General features: G+C 46.7%; 8 protein-coding genes across 8 annotated transcripts; 5 read left to right on the top strand and 3 right to left on the bottom strand.

The window, feature by feature from the left end:
• Window positions 1–142: 142 nt before the first annotated feature.
• Window positions 143–2092, top strand: N7478_008992 (Leucine Rich Repeat domain protein; the record flags this gene model as incomplete). The annotated part of the gene is made up of 5 exons (XM_056925206.1): window positions 143–232; window positions 284–418; window positions 468–578; window positions 648–1304; window positions 1355–2092. The coding sequence occupies 5 exons, from the start codon at window positions 143–145 to the stop codon at window positions 2090–2092; spliced, it is 1731 nt and encodes a 576-aa protein (XP_056777932.1).
• Window positions 2093–2753: 661 nt separating this feature from the next.
• N7478_008993 (indoleamine 2,3-dioxygenase family protein) lies at window positions 2754–4557 on the bottom strand (the record flags this gene model as incomplete). The annotated part of the gene is made up of 5 exons (XM_056925207.1): window positions 2754–2969; window positions 3030–3332; window positions 3421–3581; window positions 3646–3962; window positions 4064–4557. The coding sequence occupies 5 exons, from the start codon at window positions 4555–4557 to the stop codon at window positions 2754–2756; spliced, it is 1491 nt and encodes a 496-aa protein (XP_056777933.1).
• Window positions 4558–6769: 2212 nt separating this feature from the next.
• On the bottom strand, window positions 6770–7098 carry N7478_008994 (protein PET117; the record flags this gene model as incomplete). Its single annotated transcript, XM_056925208.1, has 2 exons — window positions 6770–6943; window positions 7003–7098. The coding sequence occupies 2 exons, from the start codon at window positions 7096–7098 to the stop codon at window positions 6770–6772; spliced, it is 270 nt and encodes an 89-aa protein (XP_056777934.1).
• A 245-nt stretch (window positions 7099–7343) lies between these two features.
• N7478_008995 (uncharacterized protein) lies at window positions 7344–8013 on the top strand (the record flags this gene model as incomplete). The annotated part of the gene is made up of 6 exons (XM_056925209.1): window positions 7344–7346; window positions 7409–7447; window positions 7502–7535; window positions 7597–7605; window positions 7671–7771; window positions 7843–8013. 6 exons carry the CDS (start codon window positions 7344–7346, stop codon window positions 8011–8013), a joined length of 357 nt encoding a protein of 118 aa, XP_056777935.1.
• A 522-nt stretch (window positions 8014–8535) lies between these two features.
• N7478_008996 (triglyceride lipase) lies at window positions 8536–10015 on the top strand (the record flags this gene model as incomplete). Its single annotated transcript, XM_056925210.1, has 9 exons — window positions 8536–8728; window positions 8788–9028; window positions 9090–9099; window positions 9165–9166; window positions 9229–9317; window positions 9376–9414; window positions 9475–9604; window positions 9663–9934; window positions 9990–10015. The coding sequence occupies 9 exons, from the start codon at window positions 8536–8538 to the stop codon at window positions 10013–10015; spliced, it is 1002 nt and encodes a 333-aa protein (XP_056777936.1).
• Window positions 10016–11437: 1422 nt separating this feature from the next.
• Window positions 11438–13506, top strand: N7478_008997 (arrestin (or S-antigen), N-terminal domain protein; the record flags this gene model as incomplete). The annotated part of the gene is made up of 5 exons (XM_056925211.1): window positions 11438–11650; window positions 11709–11822; window positions 11874–12086; window positions 12141–12701; window positions 12772–13506. 5 exons carry the CDS (start codon window positions 11438–11440, stop codon window positions 13504–13506), a joined length of 1836 nt encoding a protein of 611 aa, XP_056777937.1.
• A 499-nt stretch (window positions 13507–14005) lies between these two features.
• Window positions 14006–14322, bottom strand: N7478_008998 (uncharacterized protein; the record flags this gene model as incomplete). Its single annotated transcript, XM_056925212.1, has 2 exons — window positions 14006–14116; window positions 14137–14322. The coding sequence occupies 2 exons, from the start codon at window positions 14320–14322 to the stop codon at window positions 14006–14008; spliced, it is 297 nt and encodes a 98-aa protein (XP_056777938.1).
• A 4-nt stretch (window positions 14323–14326) lies between these two features.
• On the top strand, window positions 14327–17161 carry N7478_008999 (uncharacterized protein; the record flags this gene model as incomplete). Its single annotated transcript, XM_056925213.1, has 2 exons — window positions 14327–14673; window positions 14743–17161. 2 exons carry the CDS (start codon window positions 14327–14329, stop codon window positions 17159–17161), a joined length of 2766 nt encoding a protein of 921 aa, XP_056777939.1.
• Between the last annotated feature and the right edge of the window lie 54 nt (window positions 17162–17215).

Raw genomic sequence — 17215 nt, forward strand, 5'->3', positions numbered from 1 at the left:
GACCCTCCGGCAATCTGGTGGGGCCAACCGCGCAGGACACGAATCATGTCTAACGACGCGCGCGATCACGTCGCCAAATATTTGCTCTTGAACTATTTTCTTATGAACACGAGAATACTGATTTTCAAGTTAAGAGGCCACTATGCCATCGACTGTCTCAGGTCATCACGAGCGCGGCCAAAAGCTTTATCAAAAAAAGGATTTCAAAGCCGCCATTGAAGCCTTCGGCGAGGTAGGTCTATTCACGCTAAACTAAAAAAGTGCTTTATTGACTATCTCCTAGGCGTTGACCCATAAATCTTCAGATGCCATTGGTGTTCTTGATAATCGTGCAGCAACATACTGCAAACTTGAGCAATATGAGCAGGCACGTCGCGATGCGAGGCATATGATTAAAAAGGCCAGTCAAGATGAGCGCGTAAGTGATGGTCTGTTTGAAAGATTGCCATTTTTTAACAATTAGTTAGGGATATCTTCGATGTGCCAAGGTCTTGCTCCTTGAAGGAAAACCAGAAAAGGCATTAGAAATATACGCATATGGCCTGAAGACCCTTGGCAGTAAACATCCGCGTCGCGAGGTATGATTTATTCATTTTTATTCTTCTCCTTGCAATATAGTCCCCTTTGAACTTACATTTGAACCCCAGGTGCTGGAGCAATTGTATAAAAAGCTTGAAAGTCGCATGCTTCCCAACAGAAGAGACCCCTTTACTGTATTGCCTCTTGAGATGGCAATGTTAGTGATTGGCCAATTCTCTTTCAAACAGATTGTGGGCATCCTGCGTGTATGCAAAGGATGGCAACGATTCTTGGGCTCCATATCGCAACTGTGGATGAAGATCGACTTTACTGGCGCTCGAGGGACAGTTCCATTCAATGCCATCAGTTCATGTATCCGACGATCAAGAGGTCTACTCACCCATGCTACCATTAAAAGTCTTCCTCTTCCGCAGACATCAAGGAGCTTGGAATTCCTGAGCAGGTGCCCCCATATTGAGCATCTTGATATATCAGCAAATTACGGATGCAAAGAGTTTTTTGAGAAATTCAAACGCCACAAGAAGCTTCAGAACCTGACCTTTTCATCGGAAATACCTGTGACAAAGGCTGATTTTCTACGCTTTTTACATGACTATCCAAAGCTAGACCGCATCGCATTATGGAATATTCGAGAGGGCCAACAATCTTCAGCAAACTTATGGCCCGATTCTCTTCCAATTTTAAGAAGCGTCACCTTAGCTTCGCAATCTTCAAATACCTCATCCATTATACAGCACGGGCTGTGGGTGCCGAATTTAATATCTGTGCGTGATCTTGGAGCGTTACTTTGAATATCCAGACTCATTTTCTCTAGGACAAACAACCCCATCCTCTTCCTCGCCTCCAAGAATTGAGACTTGATTGGGACCCTCCAACACTTTTACCAGTGTCATATCCTATATGCTTCGACCGGCCCGACCGTCAAGATGCTTCGATAGATGATGATCCGGCGATGAAACCTCCGCCATTGCTTCGGCAAATTGATTTCCGTGGAATATTACCTTCGCCGAATCTTTTTACTGGCCTGCCAAAGGGTCTGGAATTTCTACGTTTTTCGGGTGGAATGGCTCGACCACTTCAATTAACGCCCCCAACAGAGACATTGCCACGTTTACATACAATTATCTTTGTAGATGCGGGGTGGGTTACATTTGATATTCTCCAGCAATTCCTTTTCGATGCCCAGCCTCCCATTCGCAAACTTTACTTGGACCAGTGTTTCAACGTCTCTTGGCACGAATTCCTCCTCATAATGGAACACAAAGGCCGCAATCCTGAATTGGAAAAGTTGGAGGAACTAGGTGTCTCTCACTGGCGAGACGTGGATGACATGTACGCGAGTGCCCTTCGCAAAAGCTTCACTAGCTTGAGGGTTCTTGATCTATCATATACAAGTATTACAGGATGCACAATCCGAGAATTTACCGATTCCCGCACCTCAGAATCAGATAAGGGGGCCAAGCTTGATCGGATCATCGTACGAGGATGTGAGAGTATCTCCTTGGATGCTGTTGCATACGGGCGGCAGAACGGGCTTGAGGTCATTACCTGAGTTCTCATCTAGTGCTCTACATAAGAATTTCCACGTCCAAATCCAGATCCACAGCCCGACCTTTCACCAGAGCCAAGTCTTTTACAAACTCATAGCAACTTCGCTTGGTTATCATAGCTCGGATCTTACCCCTTTCACCCTTGCCATATTATTGAATGGTCTTGTTGACGTTCGGAAATTGTTGATTAACGCACAGCTGTTTGTATTCCAGGCGGCGGAACGGCGGAATGGGTATCTAAAAAGGGTTAAACTACCCATATGTCGTCGCTAGTGCACAATCGGCTATTCGAGGGGAAGGGATGGCTCAAACCCACCGAATAAGCGGTGGATACAACCGGGCCGGCTAGAGGTTTCCTCAAATGCTATCATATTAGCTTTGTTCGCATGCCACATGATCGGGATCGACTTGAATTATGGTTTTTGCCAACAACAATATGATTCCATTCAACTTCATTATTTTCAGGGGATTTCTAGATTTTATCCCGGCTTTAGATATCTACAGTACAAAGACCAACGGCATTTCAGTGTTCAAATCAAATCGATCGGTTGATAATTGGGAATAAAGAAAGAAAATCGTTAATCAGGTGAGATCAATCCGATCTAAACCATACGCAATGCACTTTTAAAAGTCAAAAGAAACGGCAAGGATCAATGCATCATCTTAGACGCCACGCTCCTTGCACCACTTCTCCACTTCCTTGGCCAGCTTATCCCTCTGGTCACGAACAAGCTCCATCATAGGCTCCACTTGCTTGCGATGCGCAGCAATCAGATCCTTCTGTCCTTCTACAATAGTTACACCCTCCTTAGGAGCAAGGTGGTTATCGTAGACCTTAACCATCAGATCCATAACAGCCGACAGCTGATTGGGCAGCCACTAGATGATGTCAGTACAAGAGAAACAAAGGATATTCAAAGGAGGTACAGTCAAACTTACAGTCACGATGGGACTACCGCCAGTAGCAGTGGGGTGGGGTGTGCGACGGATAATGTACTCGCGGGCAAAAAGCCAGTGGCGCCAGCGGAAGCTACGCACATGGTTCAGCACTCTCAAGAAGAGAACGGCAGTCTCGGAGTCTTCAATAGCGTATTTCTGGACGCCGATTTCCTCTGACTTCTCCCGGATGTAGGTAAGGAACTCTCGATGTGGGCGAGGACGGTAGGCACGGAACTCGTGGAGAATCTTAGTCAAGGGAGTCTCGGGCATAGGGATCTCGCAAAGGTGATCGAGGAGGGGAATCTGCAAAATGGGGTTACTATTGTTAGTTTTTGCTTTCTTGATCGAAGTGGATAGACTGGTTTAGAGCCTGGATGAGGGATAAACATACAATGCTGTCATTGGCACCGCTCTCTCCACGGAAAGCGAGGGGATGATTCTCCTCAACACCGTCGTAAACCACTCCATCGGGGAACATGGATTGGTTTGTAATGCCGAAGATGAAGACACGGAAAGACAAGTATTCAGCTGGCTTTGAGTTGCCCCACATAGCTATGAATCACGGTTAGTTTGGAACTGATCCACGATATAAGGAGTGGATGGGGCGGTATCATACTTTCCATTGACTCCTCGATCTTCTCCATGGCAGCCAGGATTTCACGGAAGCCATCATTGATATCATTGCGAGGTCCATGTTGCTCAATGGTGTCAACAACACGAAGGGCACCACTGATCAGTGCGCCAGTCTCCTTAACCATGTCCACGTGGGTCAGAATGAAGCCGGCCTCGGAACTCTTGGGATCAAGGCCGCGCTCAAAGCCACGAATCAGACGAAGGTTAGAGTACTCTGAAAGGCCCTTGGAGTGGTCTGCCAAAGTGTAGTTGAAGAGCGCATAAGAGGCAGCATAAGACATGAAAGGAGGAAGGTCCAAACTATACAACAAGTTAGCATTGTATGTCAAAGAATGATACAATAGAATAGATAGCATCTTCAGATATCGGGGTCAAATAAACATGAGACGGTATGCACTTACATCTGTGCACATAGGTACATAGGACGAGCAACAGACTTTGGCAGCATCTGACGACCCAGGCCGTAACCTCCATCAGGGTTCTTAGTCCAGTTCTCCCAGCAGGGCTCAAGAAGGTACGACGAAGCCACGAAAGTGTAGTCACGGAAGATAGCAGCAATAGTGAAGCGGTCCAAAGAGCCATCAGGTAAGACAAGCTTCTCAACTTCATGGGTAAGGTCGGGCATCTCGGACTCGACAGCAGGGCCGAACTCATAAGTAGCCAGCAGACCGGGAGTGCCATCAGCCTTGACGACGGGCATGCGCTCAACCAGGGACTTCAGAGGTTGGAAGACCTCAGGGAGGTCAACAGGGGCAGTGGCATAGGGAAGAAAGCCAGTAGATGTAGTGATGGTGAAGGGGTCCAAGGCATGGGACATAGTAGCAGGGTCATCATGCACATGAGGGAACTTCTTCAGAGTGGAGGGGGAAGGGTAGGGGACTTGGGCGATAGTCATAATGAAGACGTATGAAGACTTGTGATATGTCCACGTCTAATATGTTCAAGCAGGTAGATAAAAGTTTTGGATGGATAATAGAGGAGGAGGGGTTACACAAGCAGGTAGGTTTAGGGTGAAAGGGGTTTAAGCGAGCAAGACCAAGGTAAAAGACCAAGTCAAGACTTAGGAAAGCAGGGGAAAAGGGGTAAAAAAGTAGAAAGAAAAGATATGAATTGTTGAGTGATGAAGAGGAGAGATGGAAGTTCAGGATTTGGGCGGGTGAAGAACAGATTCTTATAATACTCAGAGGCCGGTATCAATTCCGGCCTCAAGTCCACCATTACGAAATAAAGCAAGATAGCGTGAATTCGGTGACATCGGGCATGGAGCGGGTCCTTCAAGCTCCCATACTGCATGGAATACTTTATAGGGGCATTTTTACAGTCCCCAGCATCAAATTGCTCAATTCCACGATTCATGAAGCCATCCAGATATTCTCTATAGATGCACATGTGTCAAGCATTTGAGCGCAGCCAATCAGCAAAGAGACGGCGCTAATCCTAATACGGTAATACCTTATATGCCCCAGATTCATAGTTGGGGTATATGGGGCCTCTTTTATTAATTCAAACGATACTATTGGTAGTATTCACGTTCTGTATGATCCTGTAAGCTCATTTGCCGCAAGCCAATTTCACTGATTCTCACCATGAAAGTCATGATGTAGGCTCTATACTTCAGCCGGTGCCAACATTGGCTGGTCCCTGAGATCCCTCATGGTGATTGGTCGATAATGCTTGATTAGACTTTCTTAGCGCCAAGAGGCCGGAATTCAGCCGGCCACCGATAATAGCCGGCCATTTTGATTTACTCCGGTCACGGCCGATATCTGAATTATATAGACGGAAGATAGTCCGCGAGTATACAAAAAGTGAACTTACTAACATAGTCTAAAGTATTTGAAAATATGACGGTTTCTCTATTTGCCGTTCTAACTGTCCTTCTAACTGCCTTCTCAATTGTCTTTCCACTTGGTTTTATTTTCCCCCGTACCGATAGTACCGATACCAACGGTTGCCCTTGTAGGAAAGGTCGGCCCTCCTTGGGTTCGTCTCTGTATTGTTCCAGCTGGGTCTTTGCGTTTTCCCAACTTGCATTTGTTGAGTTCAAGTCTCCATCACTTTCTAGAGGAGGCCTTTTGCACTCTATCCAATCACTTTGATTGGGATTCCGGCCATTGGCGCGATGATATTGACGTTAGCTCTTCTACGCGTATTCGGCGCAAAATACTCCTCTCTTTCCAGGCCATATTGATTGGCCATTGTAAAGTTGTGGGACATGAGGTTTAACCACACGTGGTCAATGACCACCTTGCGGCACTTCAATCGCCTGCTCAATATACCCTCTAACAAAGCTGTTGTCGTAATACTAGTCTTTGTCAGTATAATATCTTCAAAGGGGACAGATAGGAAAGGTCTGGCTGTTCGCATGATTGTGTTGATGTTGATTGAAATGGGGGGGTATAGAAAGATATCTGGGGAGAAACGTGAGCGGGACAATCGTTGTAATGGTGGATTGGTCTTTTCGTTATGTTGAGAAATTTCGGTATCAAAGCTGGTGGTGGAATAAGTAAAATTATTACTTGAAGACTTCTGGGGAACAGGATTCCCAAGTAGGGGAAGGTATGTCAAGCGTATGAAAGTTCGAAGCAAGTCGAATCCGCCCGGGCAAGTTCAGATAGGTAAGTCATTTGAACTGAAGACTAAATGTCTTTGCTTTCATTTTACTGATTTCAGCATTCTCGGAACGCCGAGTCTTGCAAAATGACTACTCTGTGAAGCTTTAGTAAGCGCGTTGAGCTGATCTACAAATCCTGACTGCGCAATCTCAAAACGTATTGAGTGGAAAGTACCCTCTGTAATATAGAATATGCCGAATAAATACACGATGATGCCTGGGTATCGCATCATCTTGGCTTGACAAGGACGGCCGACGAAGCGAAAGCTTCGTTCTGGAGGTATAATAGCATCACATAGTATCGTACACGTCCCCGATTTTATACAAGAGGATTATGCATCGCCAAAGATCGAGAACTCCCTATGTCACCAATGAGAATCAAGCCACTTTCCACATATGGAAGAAAATGCATTGAATAATGGAGAAGATCATACCTAATATGCGTTCCATGGTCCAGTTCACAGACCAATGATAAAAATAGTGTATTCGCATCTCATGTCCCTGTATTTGACGCTTGACCCGCTGGACTTCTATCACCAGTACTGCTAGAAACAGTCTGCAGCTGTAGGTATTCCTCTTGCAATCTCTTCTGCAATTCGAATTCGGCCTGTCGTTCTTGTCGGATGCGCTGCTTTTCCATATCCCGTTCGACTCCGCGGTGCATAGCCTATGATATCAAACAAATTAGAACTTATATCGCTTATCCAGGAAACATGGAAGACCTACCGCCCGGTCTGCCTCTTGCGCCCAGTGCACAAAATAAACAATGCCTGCAGTCCCCAAGCCAGTGGCCGCCAATGTCAGCTTTGCCGCACGAGACATTCTCAATTTAACCTCGGATGAAGCTGCACAACAATTCAATGGACACAATCGGAGATAGAAATACAAACACCCCAAGATGCGGAATTATCGGGTTATCGCAACGAAGGCGGTGTGTTTGGCAGTAACTCCCCCACCGCCCTGGGGGGTCATGCGTGGCTGATCGAGCTTCGAAGCTCCAGCTCCCTACAGTTAACGCTGCTCTATTCACGTCCCATCAAATTCATAAGAGAGTTCCAAGAGCAAATATGGTGAGCCCTTTTCTTCTGGATAAATTCATGTCGTGACATGCGCTAATGTTGTTGGAATGTAGTCGGCTCAGAACTCCGCGGGCATTCAGACCCTCCTCGATGTAGGTTTGGACCAGACCCCGATCACGGAACGATTACATTGACCATAATTGTAGGCCGAGAGAGAGGCTCAGAAGATTGTGCAACAAGGTATGGAGTTCTGTCGCTCTTATCAAAGGATCGTGATGCTAATTTGTCTGATTGTGTCTAGCTCGGGAATGTATGAACATCGAATATCCGATCGATCGGCATGTGATGACCATCTAACTTGACGTTTTACAACAGACCGTACCAAGCGCATAAGGGAGGCTAAGGCCGAGGCCCAAAAAGAGATTGAGGAGTACCGCAACTCCAAGGAAGAGGAATATAAGAAGTTCGAAGCGGAGGTACGTTCAATCACCCAGTTGGAACAATACTTACCAGTGCTTCTTACTGACATATTGATTGAACTTCACAGCATTCTAGTGGATTCAAAAAGGCCGAAGAAGATGCCGACAAGGAAGCCCAGGAGAAGCTCAAGGAAATCAAGGCCTCTGGCCAAAAGCAGGGCGACAAGGTTGTGGATGGACTCATCAAGTCGACTACCATCGTGAAGCCCGAGGTTCCAGAGAAGATGGCGAAGGCTTAGAGTTGGTATTTTGGGTTATTTTTTCATTTGATGTGGTTTTCGCTAGAAGATGCAATTTCGGCTGTTCATCGATATCCAATGTTCGAGATATGAGTTTATTTCCTAGCCCATCATTATAGGCATTACAATAAAAGCCTGAGAATATGGGTCTCTATATTGAGGGGAAGTCATATAGGCACACCTGCTTCCATTATATCTACACCTGGGCAGATTCTCAAGTGATCCGGGTGTGTAATTCCCCGGATTATGTAGATGAAATAAGGTGACAACCATCGCTTTTCTCTATGTAGTAGACAAGTCCAAATGCATTGAGTTCATTTTATGTCCAAAACTCATGGGATGATCTAGATATTATCTCTCTGCAGGCCATCAATGGATGGGCTATTTAAAGGCGTATACTTCCAGATGTCATAGTGGTGATCCTGTGGACACCTCAGGCATCATATTCATCTTCCACCTGCGTCATTCCGCGACAGATACATCCGTTTCGACTGGTATCAATGTCATATACCGAAGGAAATAATGGGACATGCAGTTCCTTCAATGGTCTTGAGCACGTCGATAACTCGCACTTGCGGTCATGGCATTATAAGAAATCCATCAAAGCGTGCATTTCACTCGTTCTCCAGGAGGGACAAGCCGATTCTTGATCCGCGCTTAGAGGATCATGGGCACGTTATTCATGACAAATATTCAGTCATTCGAGATAGCTACGGTTTGTTACCGGTCCATTTAAGCTATGAAATGTGTTCGTTTTGTTGACTTTGTGAGCAGATGCCCCAAAGCACCCAGTAGTCCTCGCTCATGGGCTGTTGGGCTTTGATGAGTTGCGGCTGGCCGGTCCCTATCTTCCCAGTGTCCAATATTGGCGCGGAATCAAAGAAGCATTGGCCACTCAAGGTATTGAAGTGATAACTGCTACTGTTCCTCCTTCTTCGTCGATCGAACAACGTGCCGAGGAACTAGCCCGTGATATCGAGGCCGGAGCACGAGGAAAGGATGTAAATATAATTGCGTATGTACAAATTTCTCCAAGCTTCCATGTACACTAATCTCATTATTGTTATGTGGAACAGTCATAGTATGGTAAGTGAATATCATGACTCTTTGGGCGAATCCTACTGTGAATCCTATACTGATCTCAGTCACAGGGGTGAGTTAGTTACCGAATACACGGAACTCTCCGTTGGTAGTAGTATCTAACAGAACTCACAGTGGCCTTGACTCTCGATATATGATTAGTCGGCTCAAACAAGAGAAGTTCAAAGTGCTCTCGTTAACAACTATCGCTACTCCGCATCGAGGTTTGTAACAGACGGTACAAGCTCTGGGCGCGCTGCTGCTAACAAAATGCCTATATAGGTTCTGCTGTTGCAGATTACGTCTTTGACCAAATTGGAGGTCAGTAATTACAAGATTTCTACGCGATACAACAGTAGGCTCACATTGACTTTAATCTAGCCGATCGACTCCCGCAGATTTACTATACTTTGAACCGGCTTAGTGTTGAGACCGGTGCATTTGCCCAATTAACCAGGAAGTACATGTCTGAAACATTCAATCCGAGTACACCAGACGTTAATGATGTTCGGTAAGTGCATAAAACAGATCACCACTGATGTTTCTTGCTAATCAATCTGCAATCATAGATATTTTTCCTATGGGGCAGCAGTTGATCCTAGTATCTGGTCTGTCTTCCGTTTATCTCACAAGATTCTCGCTGCGGCGGAAGGTCCCAATGATGGGCTCGTGAGTGTTGCGAGTAGCCGATGGGGTGGGGAAGACGGATATAAGGGGACACTGGTGGGAGTCAGCCATTTGGATTTGATAAACTGGAGCAACAGAGTAAAATGGCTTCTTGGAGAAGTCATGGGTCAACGGCGAAATTTCAATGCCATTGCTTTTTACTTGGACATCGCAGGTATGAAAAATTTCAAAGGAAACTCGTCTCGTACTATACTAATGTTCCTTCTTAGACATGTTGGCGAAAGAAGGCCTTTGATATTCTGCTGCTCCTGTATTGAGCATTAATACCCTACATAGAGTGATGAAGCTTTATAGATAAGAATCCCCAATGACAACTTAGATAGGGTTCTTTCATGACATGAGGAATTATCTATACCTATAATAATGTTGCTCATTTTTTAGTTTTGGTGCGAAAGTTTATCAAGTCAAAAATTTGGAGTCCCTATGTCAACCAGTGGCCTACTGCCACCCTAGGAACATACATACCTTTGTTGGGAAATTTGATGTAAGTTACGAGATCAGATCTAGCTATGATAGGACTTGGAGGCTAACTATCGGTATAGCACTGCAGAATGGTAGGCTTATCTCTAGGTTCGCCACGTCTAAAGGCATAAAGGGAAGAACTTGGATGAAAAAGGCGCCATATCTAAACACCTTAACTTGAAATAGATATTTTTCGTTACTACCTTGGAAGCTGAGAATATCACCACAGTAATCATTCCCTTGACTGTATACATCTACTCGCAGATTAATCTATGTAGTTTGATTATAAATGGGGTTATTTCTAATTATAGTCCATAGTGACTATGTATAGGCAGATATCAAGCTTCACATGGCGGCGCATTTTCACCAGCACCCTTAAAAGATAAGATGCTTCATGTTTGAATATGCCACGTCAAGTCTTAAATTAAATTGAATTAATTATGGTAAAAGCGTACCTCAGGTGGTTCTGCCAGGTACATTCTGCATCATGCAATTGCCCGGTTTTGGGGCAAAACGAGTGGAAATTCTGGTGCCTGGGATCGTCTAGCATTGGCGCTTACGGTACTTGTTTGGCTCATTTCGAATGTTCCAAGGTCTGAGTTTTTGTGTCAGAGATAACAGTTGAACTGATGAGTTTGAAATACTGAATAGCATTCAGTAGGTTGCGGAATTATTTCGAAATTAAAGAGTTTGAATTTCCCACGGTTTCTAGTCGTCCAAGATCTCCGGATCGTGTGGATGATACAGTCCCGATCGCTCCATAGTTTGTCATGCCAGGGATACAGTGGCCTCAAAGTGGCTGAGTAGTTTGTGAGGCGCAGTTATCAAGCTTTAATTGCTATTGTCGTTTCGCTGTCTATGACAACATCATTTATGCCATTCATCATGCAAAAGCCCGGGGCGATCGCATAGTGGGGGGTGAGGATTTTATAGTGCAGCCCTGGAGCCGTAGTTTGATCGGGGAGCAAAACGTCATTCCCGCTCCCCTCGCATTTCCATCTGCAATCTTCCCTTTGTCAACACATCCCACTTTTCAACCTCTCCCTTGCCCACTACGACTTACCCCCTTTCGCACAGTCCACCTACTATTGTCGCAAACCATACCGAGTCCCAGACCAATTGCCCATAGCTTCGAAGCGACCGACAACAACAGCAACCAGAGCGCCGATCCGCCCCGGCCCGGGCGCTCGCCGCCATGTCTGCCACGGTCTTGCTAGACAGCCAGCACTCGCATTATACAAACCTCGACACTCTTTCGGGTCGCGTTGTATTGAGTCTTCCAACGGAAGCCGCCATTGCAGGTATCCAAGTTAAATTGGAAGGGGTTAGCCAAACAAGACTATCCGGACCTCGGCATCCACAAAATGTGAATTCCGAAAAGAAACGAACAGAGCTAGAGATTCACAAGGTATGAGGGCAACTAGGAATGCGAAATAAACAATTTGGGCTTTTTCTCATCTATCTAGATCCTGTATAAGGTTGCGACTGTCTTCCCTACACCAGCTGTCGTACAAACGGGGCCTGCCGCAGCCTCCTATACATTTGCACCGGGCTCTTATGAATATCCCTTCCAGTTCAAGGTCAGTCTACCTTTAAGTAAGAGTTGAAAAGATAACCTAACTCTCGAACAGCTCCCTTTCAACAATGCCTGCAGCAACCAAAACAGTATGCGTACAAATCTTAACTTCAACAACTTCAAAGTTGAGATGGCTCGTGACACCAATCGACATGTGAAAAAGACTCTCCCCCCTTCATTGAGTGGGTTCTCAGGCATGGCAGAGATTCGATACTTCGTCAAGGCTACTGTTATTAGGCCTCAGTTCTACAAAGAAAACTTCCGAGCGGTATGTCATCCCCGTTAGAAGTGTTTGACCCCGGTCAGCTAATGAGCATCTCAGGTTGTACCTCTAATGTTTCTTCCCATTGAGCCCCCGCGAACCGGGAATCCTAACGAAGAAACCTACGCGAGGCGGCCGCATCATTTCTCCAAATTTCAGCCAGGGAAATCGAAGAAGAATCTCTTCTCTAGAACATCGAAAGATGACAATTTCGAGCCTCCGCGCGTATCTGTGGATGCACGACTTCCAAATCCCTCTATTCTCACCTGCAATGAACCTGTTCCACTCCGGCTACTGGCTAGGAAGCTATCAGAAGGACCGGACATGATTTATCTTCAAATGCTCCAGGTAAATCTGATCTCTTTCACCAAGGTCATTGCGCATGACCTCACCCGCGAAGAAACCAATACCTGGGTAGTAGTGAGTCGCAGCAACATGGGTGTTCAGATTGGAAAACCAGATGATCCGGCTGGTACAGACTGGGCCATCGACCCCAACTTGTGGAACAAGGTGCCTTTGCCAAATTCAGTGGCCCCTTCGTTTGAAACGTGCAACATCGAGCGACGATATGAGGTAGAGATTACCGTAGGACTGACTCATGGCACACCAGGAAATATGAAGGTAGGCTTTTATTTCTCCTTCCTTTACTCGTGAACAATCTCTCTTTACTTACACTATCAACACCATTTAGCCACAACTTATCGTTCTGCCCCTTCGAATGCCAGTCAAGGTGTACTCGGGCATTGCTCCTCCCCAGGCTCTCTTGGACGCTATGGCAGCGACGACTCAACCCTCATCAGCTTCCAAATTGACATCCCAACCAACCTGGCCTACAGATAACCATACTGAAAATCCACCTCCGATGCCGCCTCGTCCAGCTGGACCTGTACCTGTACCAGCAGATTCAACGGCAGCATATGATGACGCGCCCCCAAGTTATGAGGACGCAATGGCAGATAATCTTAGCCCAGTAGATGGACCACGCCGCGAGTATCACCCACCAGACGCCTCTTCCTCCCGGAATACAGTGGAATCTGGAACTGATGCCAAATACCCAGTCGAAGCTGGCCGGACACATGAGGGAGGCTCCATCCCTGCTCCGGAGGGTAGCCTCACTTCTAGGGTCATCGAGCCCCGTTCCTCCTCCGAATCCTTCGATATGCTACCTAATACCCCTCCCGAATCTCCTTCCGGCTCACCACCTGGCTCCCCTGTGAGACGCTCTCAGAGTATTATGAAAGTCCGTGGTAATCCAGTGGAAGACGATAGTCCGCCCCAGTACCAACCCGTGGCAGATGGCCCGCTCCAAGCTCCAGACAATACAATCCAACACCGACCGTCGCAGAATAGCCTGCGCCCTATGAATCTAGGTGTACCCTCCCGGAAGCCGGTCCCTCGAAGCCCGGTTAGGCGACCTACCACCTGATCAGGAAATTTGGGAAGTTTGACTTTATCATTCGATTCATTTCCCCCCCCTTCAAACCAATATGAAGCTTCGTACATATGCTGCAACTGAATGCTTTTCCCCTGCTTGCATCTCTGATACCCCCTTTAATGATATCCTTAATGTTGTCCTGGACATCTGAAAGGGCTTTACTTTACTTTATTTGTTGCATTCATGTGGAGTTGGGCTACAGCATTTAGTCATAGGTGCCTAATATCATTGTCATGTAGTATCCATACGGATATGATTATCCTAAGCCTCTTACCTCCACTGTGTCCCCGGGTATTGTATGAGCCGAGTATACGATGTTAATCAACAAGCTAGTGATAACAATCGATTATTCCCATGATTCGTATTTGAGAATATCTATCTCCCTTGCTATACTTGATTCTGTACATTTCAATCCCAACCGTTGGGCATTAACGAGCACCGAGATTATTTGTAGATCCGACGCTTAGAGTTTCCGCCGATCAATGCTGCCTTAGGCGTCATACCCAATCAGGCTAGTCCCGTCTCCAGCTTTTGGAGCTGCACGAGGCATTCGCGTTTGCTTAACCTCGACAGACTTCCTCTCACGTTGACAAGTAGATGCCTAAAAGCATCAAGACATACTCGTTCTCGCTTGCTTAAGTCTAAGACAAAATAATCACCACCCTCCCCCTTTCTCTCCCGGAACTCACTCCATATTCGCGTGTTACTTCCACCCGCGCGAAAATTGACGCGCACCCGAGATTTGGCCGGACCTTCACTTTTCGACATCCCACCCTCTCCCAGATGATTTAGTTCGCTCATTCGCATCACTATGCGTCTTCACCTGATTATCTCGCGGCACGGCTTGCCCGCTACGCGTGTCCTGTGGACGACCACCGCCGCCGCGACAGGAGAATATGGTTCTCACCGTGCTGCTCCAACTTCCGCGATCGCTTCATCTCGTACCCCGAATATCGCATTCGCAAATGGTGGATACACAATTGCTCAATTACTCGAGGATGTGAATGAGGTTGTACCACTTGAGACAGAACCGAGTGTTTTTGACCCGGAATTCAGTGGCCAGTGGGGCTTGGAAGATTATGTGGTGGAGGTTTGCGGATCAGAATGTTTGCATTTTATGGAAGTTGAGGGTCTGCTTCGAGATGGGGATGAAGTTGTGTATGTTTGATATTCCCTTCTGCGCGTTTACTTTTTAGGGAGACCTTTTGACTAACTTCTCTGGCATAGTATCCGAGCTTTACAACTTGCGGATTTGCGCGCAAGACGACTTTGTGGTCGTCACCAGATTGCTTCTGATGGTAAACATCTTATTGATGGCGTTCCGTTCGGGTTACCATTTAAGCAACGAAATACCTCGAATCGACCTGCTATTACAATTCCGCCAAGAAAGAAAAGACGGACAGTGTTCTCGGGCTGGGACCAAGATGCAGGATATGCATTCGAGGATCGCAATGCTATTGAAGAAGAAGAAGGCGATGGAGATTGGCTCCCACCTACTGATAATGGGTTTGGTAAGGAGCTTTCTATCCTGCCTACCGAGCATGATATGTCCATGGGTACGGTTATTAGACACCCGGTGGATCATTCTGCGGACGAAGATAGTGACGACGACATGGATGTGTATGAGCCAGAAGAGGAGGAGTTGGAGAGTGAACTCAAGGCTTTGAAAGAAGACTTTGAGGAGCCCGCTTCTCAGCTGCTTGATATCCCAAACCAGGTCCAACGGCTCAGTGATTCTTCTGTCCGACGTCCTACATCTGCTGGTAACAGACCAGGTTCGGCTGGTACGCTGAGCAGAGGATCAGTAGTTGGTGCCTCATCTTTGTCTAGTAAACGTTCTCGTGTGGACGATTCTTCCCCTCGAACTTCTAAGGCTGTAAGATTTAACAAGGAAAATGAGTCACCACTACCACCACAGCATCCTCCAACGATTCGTGAATCGCTTGATAAATTGCTTCCTGAAAGATTTGAAGCTCAAAGAGCTCAAGCTGAAGTCGATGATCGCTCTTCTGATGCATCCTTTTCGGACTCTGATTCAGATTCCGACTCTGAGTCCGACTCTAGTTCTGAATCATCAGATAACTCCTCGTCTGAAGAAGAGGAATCATTTGCGGGGCAACAAGTAGATTCACCTGACTCCGGCTCATCTGACGATTCAAGCTCTGAAAGTGACAGCTCTTCTGATGAAAGTTCCCCACCTCAAAAAACCCGAAGTTCACTCATGGCTCCTCCCGGGCAAGGTTCCGTACGAACGAAGAAGAGTAACAATCGTTTCAAACTTCGTCGTCGTCTCTCGAAACTGAAAGAGATCGGTGTGCTCCCCGCTGAGGCAGACTTTGCCGCGCTTCGCTCATGGGAAGACAAAAATGGTGGCTGGCATTACCCTGAAGAATCAAGCATCATTTCAACCTCAGTGAGCAAAGCCCCAGAAATCAAAGCAGATAAGAAAGCCCAGGAACAACGTGAATTTGAGAAAAGACGACAAAAGCTTCTCGATGATCTCGCTTCTGGGGGCGTTGATGTAGAAGGTGGATCTGAAAAAGAAAACGCCCCACCACGTCTATCTACCGTCTCCGAACCTGCTGTCTCAGAGGAGACTAAGGTTGAGACTCCAGAAACAGAAAAAGCTCACCGCCGTACATTGGATGTTGCAAGCTCACGCCGACTCCTTTTCGGATCACTTGGAATTCGCACACCAAGGACTAAGGAAGATGAAGAGGAAACTCGCAGAAAGCTTGCCGCCCAAGCCAGCAAAGTGAACCATAAAAGCAAAACACCTGCCGAGAAACTGGTTGTTCAAGAAGAAACAGAAGAGAGCCATAGCGATCCCAACTGGCAACAGAAGCTCATCATCAGGGCTACCGAGTGTATTCTTCCGGACATCCAGTTGACTTCACCTCCATTTCCATTTGTGAATCGTTGGGATAAAGACGCGGATGCTATAATTCGTGAGCAATTGGGCTGGGGCAAAAAGCGAAAGCGAAAGCAGAGAATCCAAGTCTACGAGGGCTACGATGAGTATGATGGCTACGAGGAGGACGGTTACGATGGATACCAGGAGGACGGCTATGATGGCAATGAGGACACTACTTACTACGAGGAGGAGCAGTTCAACTATGACGAAGAAGCTGGCAATCATGACCAAGAACAAGCTGAAACAGACCATGTCCACCCTGAACGACGTGTTGCTGTCCACGAAAATGACCTTCCTATGCTCCCAGCAGACCCAAGCTCTCTTCCTGACTTGCTTGAATGCGAAGCGAAGCCGGGAGCCATTATCGCTTTCCGTCAACTTGACATGTCCAAGGAAACCAACTGGCAACCTCGCATGTCTGAGTACAGAGTAGCCGAGGTACACAAAGTTGAGGACAGTACCATCCACGTTCTACTAGCTATTCGGGATCGCAGAGTTAAACAACCCCCATCCGACCCGGAAAACGACGGACCTCGCATGTACAGTGGCTTTGAAATGCCAGGTTTCGATGACGATGACGAGGATGACGATGGATACCGAGATCTTACCTTTGCGGAGCTTAGCGACACCAAACTTCTAAAGCCTGCGCCATGGGTTGTCGACGATTCGGATAGCAATGTGAAGGAGACGGGCAAGAGCAATGCTCAAGAAGGTAGCATGTCAGTGAATTGACCTTGCGATTTGTTACAAATGCTCACCCGCTTTAAGTATCTCCGTAGTCAAGGA

The sequence above is a fragment of the Penicillium angulare genome (genome assembly GCF_028827245.1).
Source record: "Penicillium angulare strain IBT 27051 chromosome Unknown utg000005l_segment0_segment0, whole genome shotgun sequence".
Classification (NCBI taxonomy): Eukaryota; Fungi; Ascomycota; class Eurotiomycetes; order Eurotiales; family Aspergillaceae; genus Penicillium; species Penicillium angulare.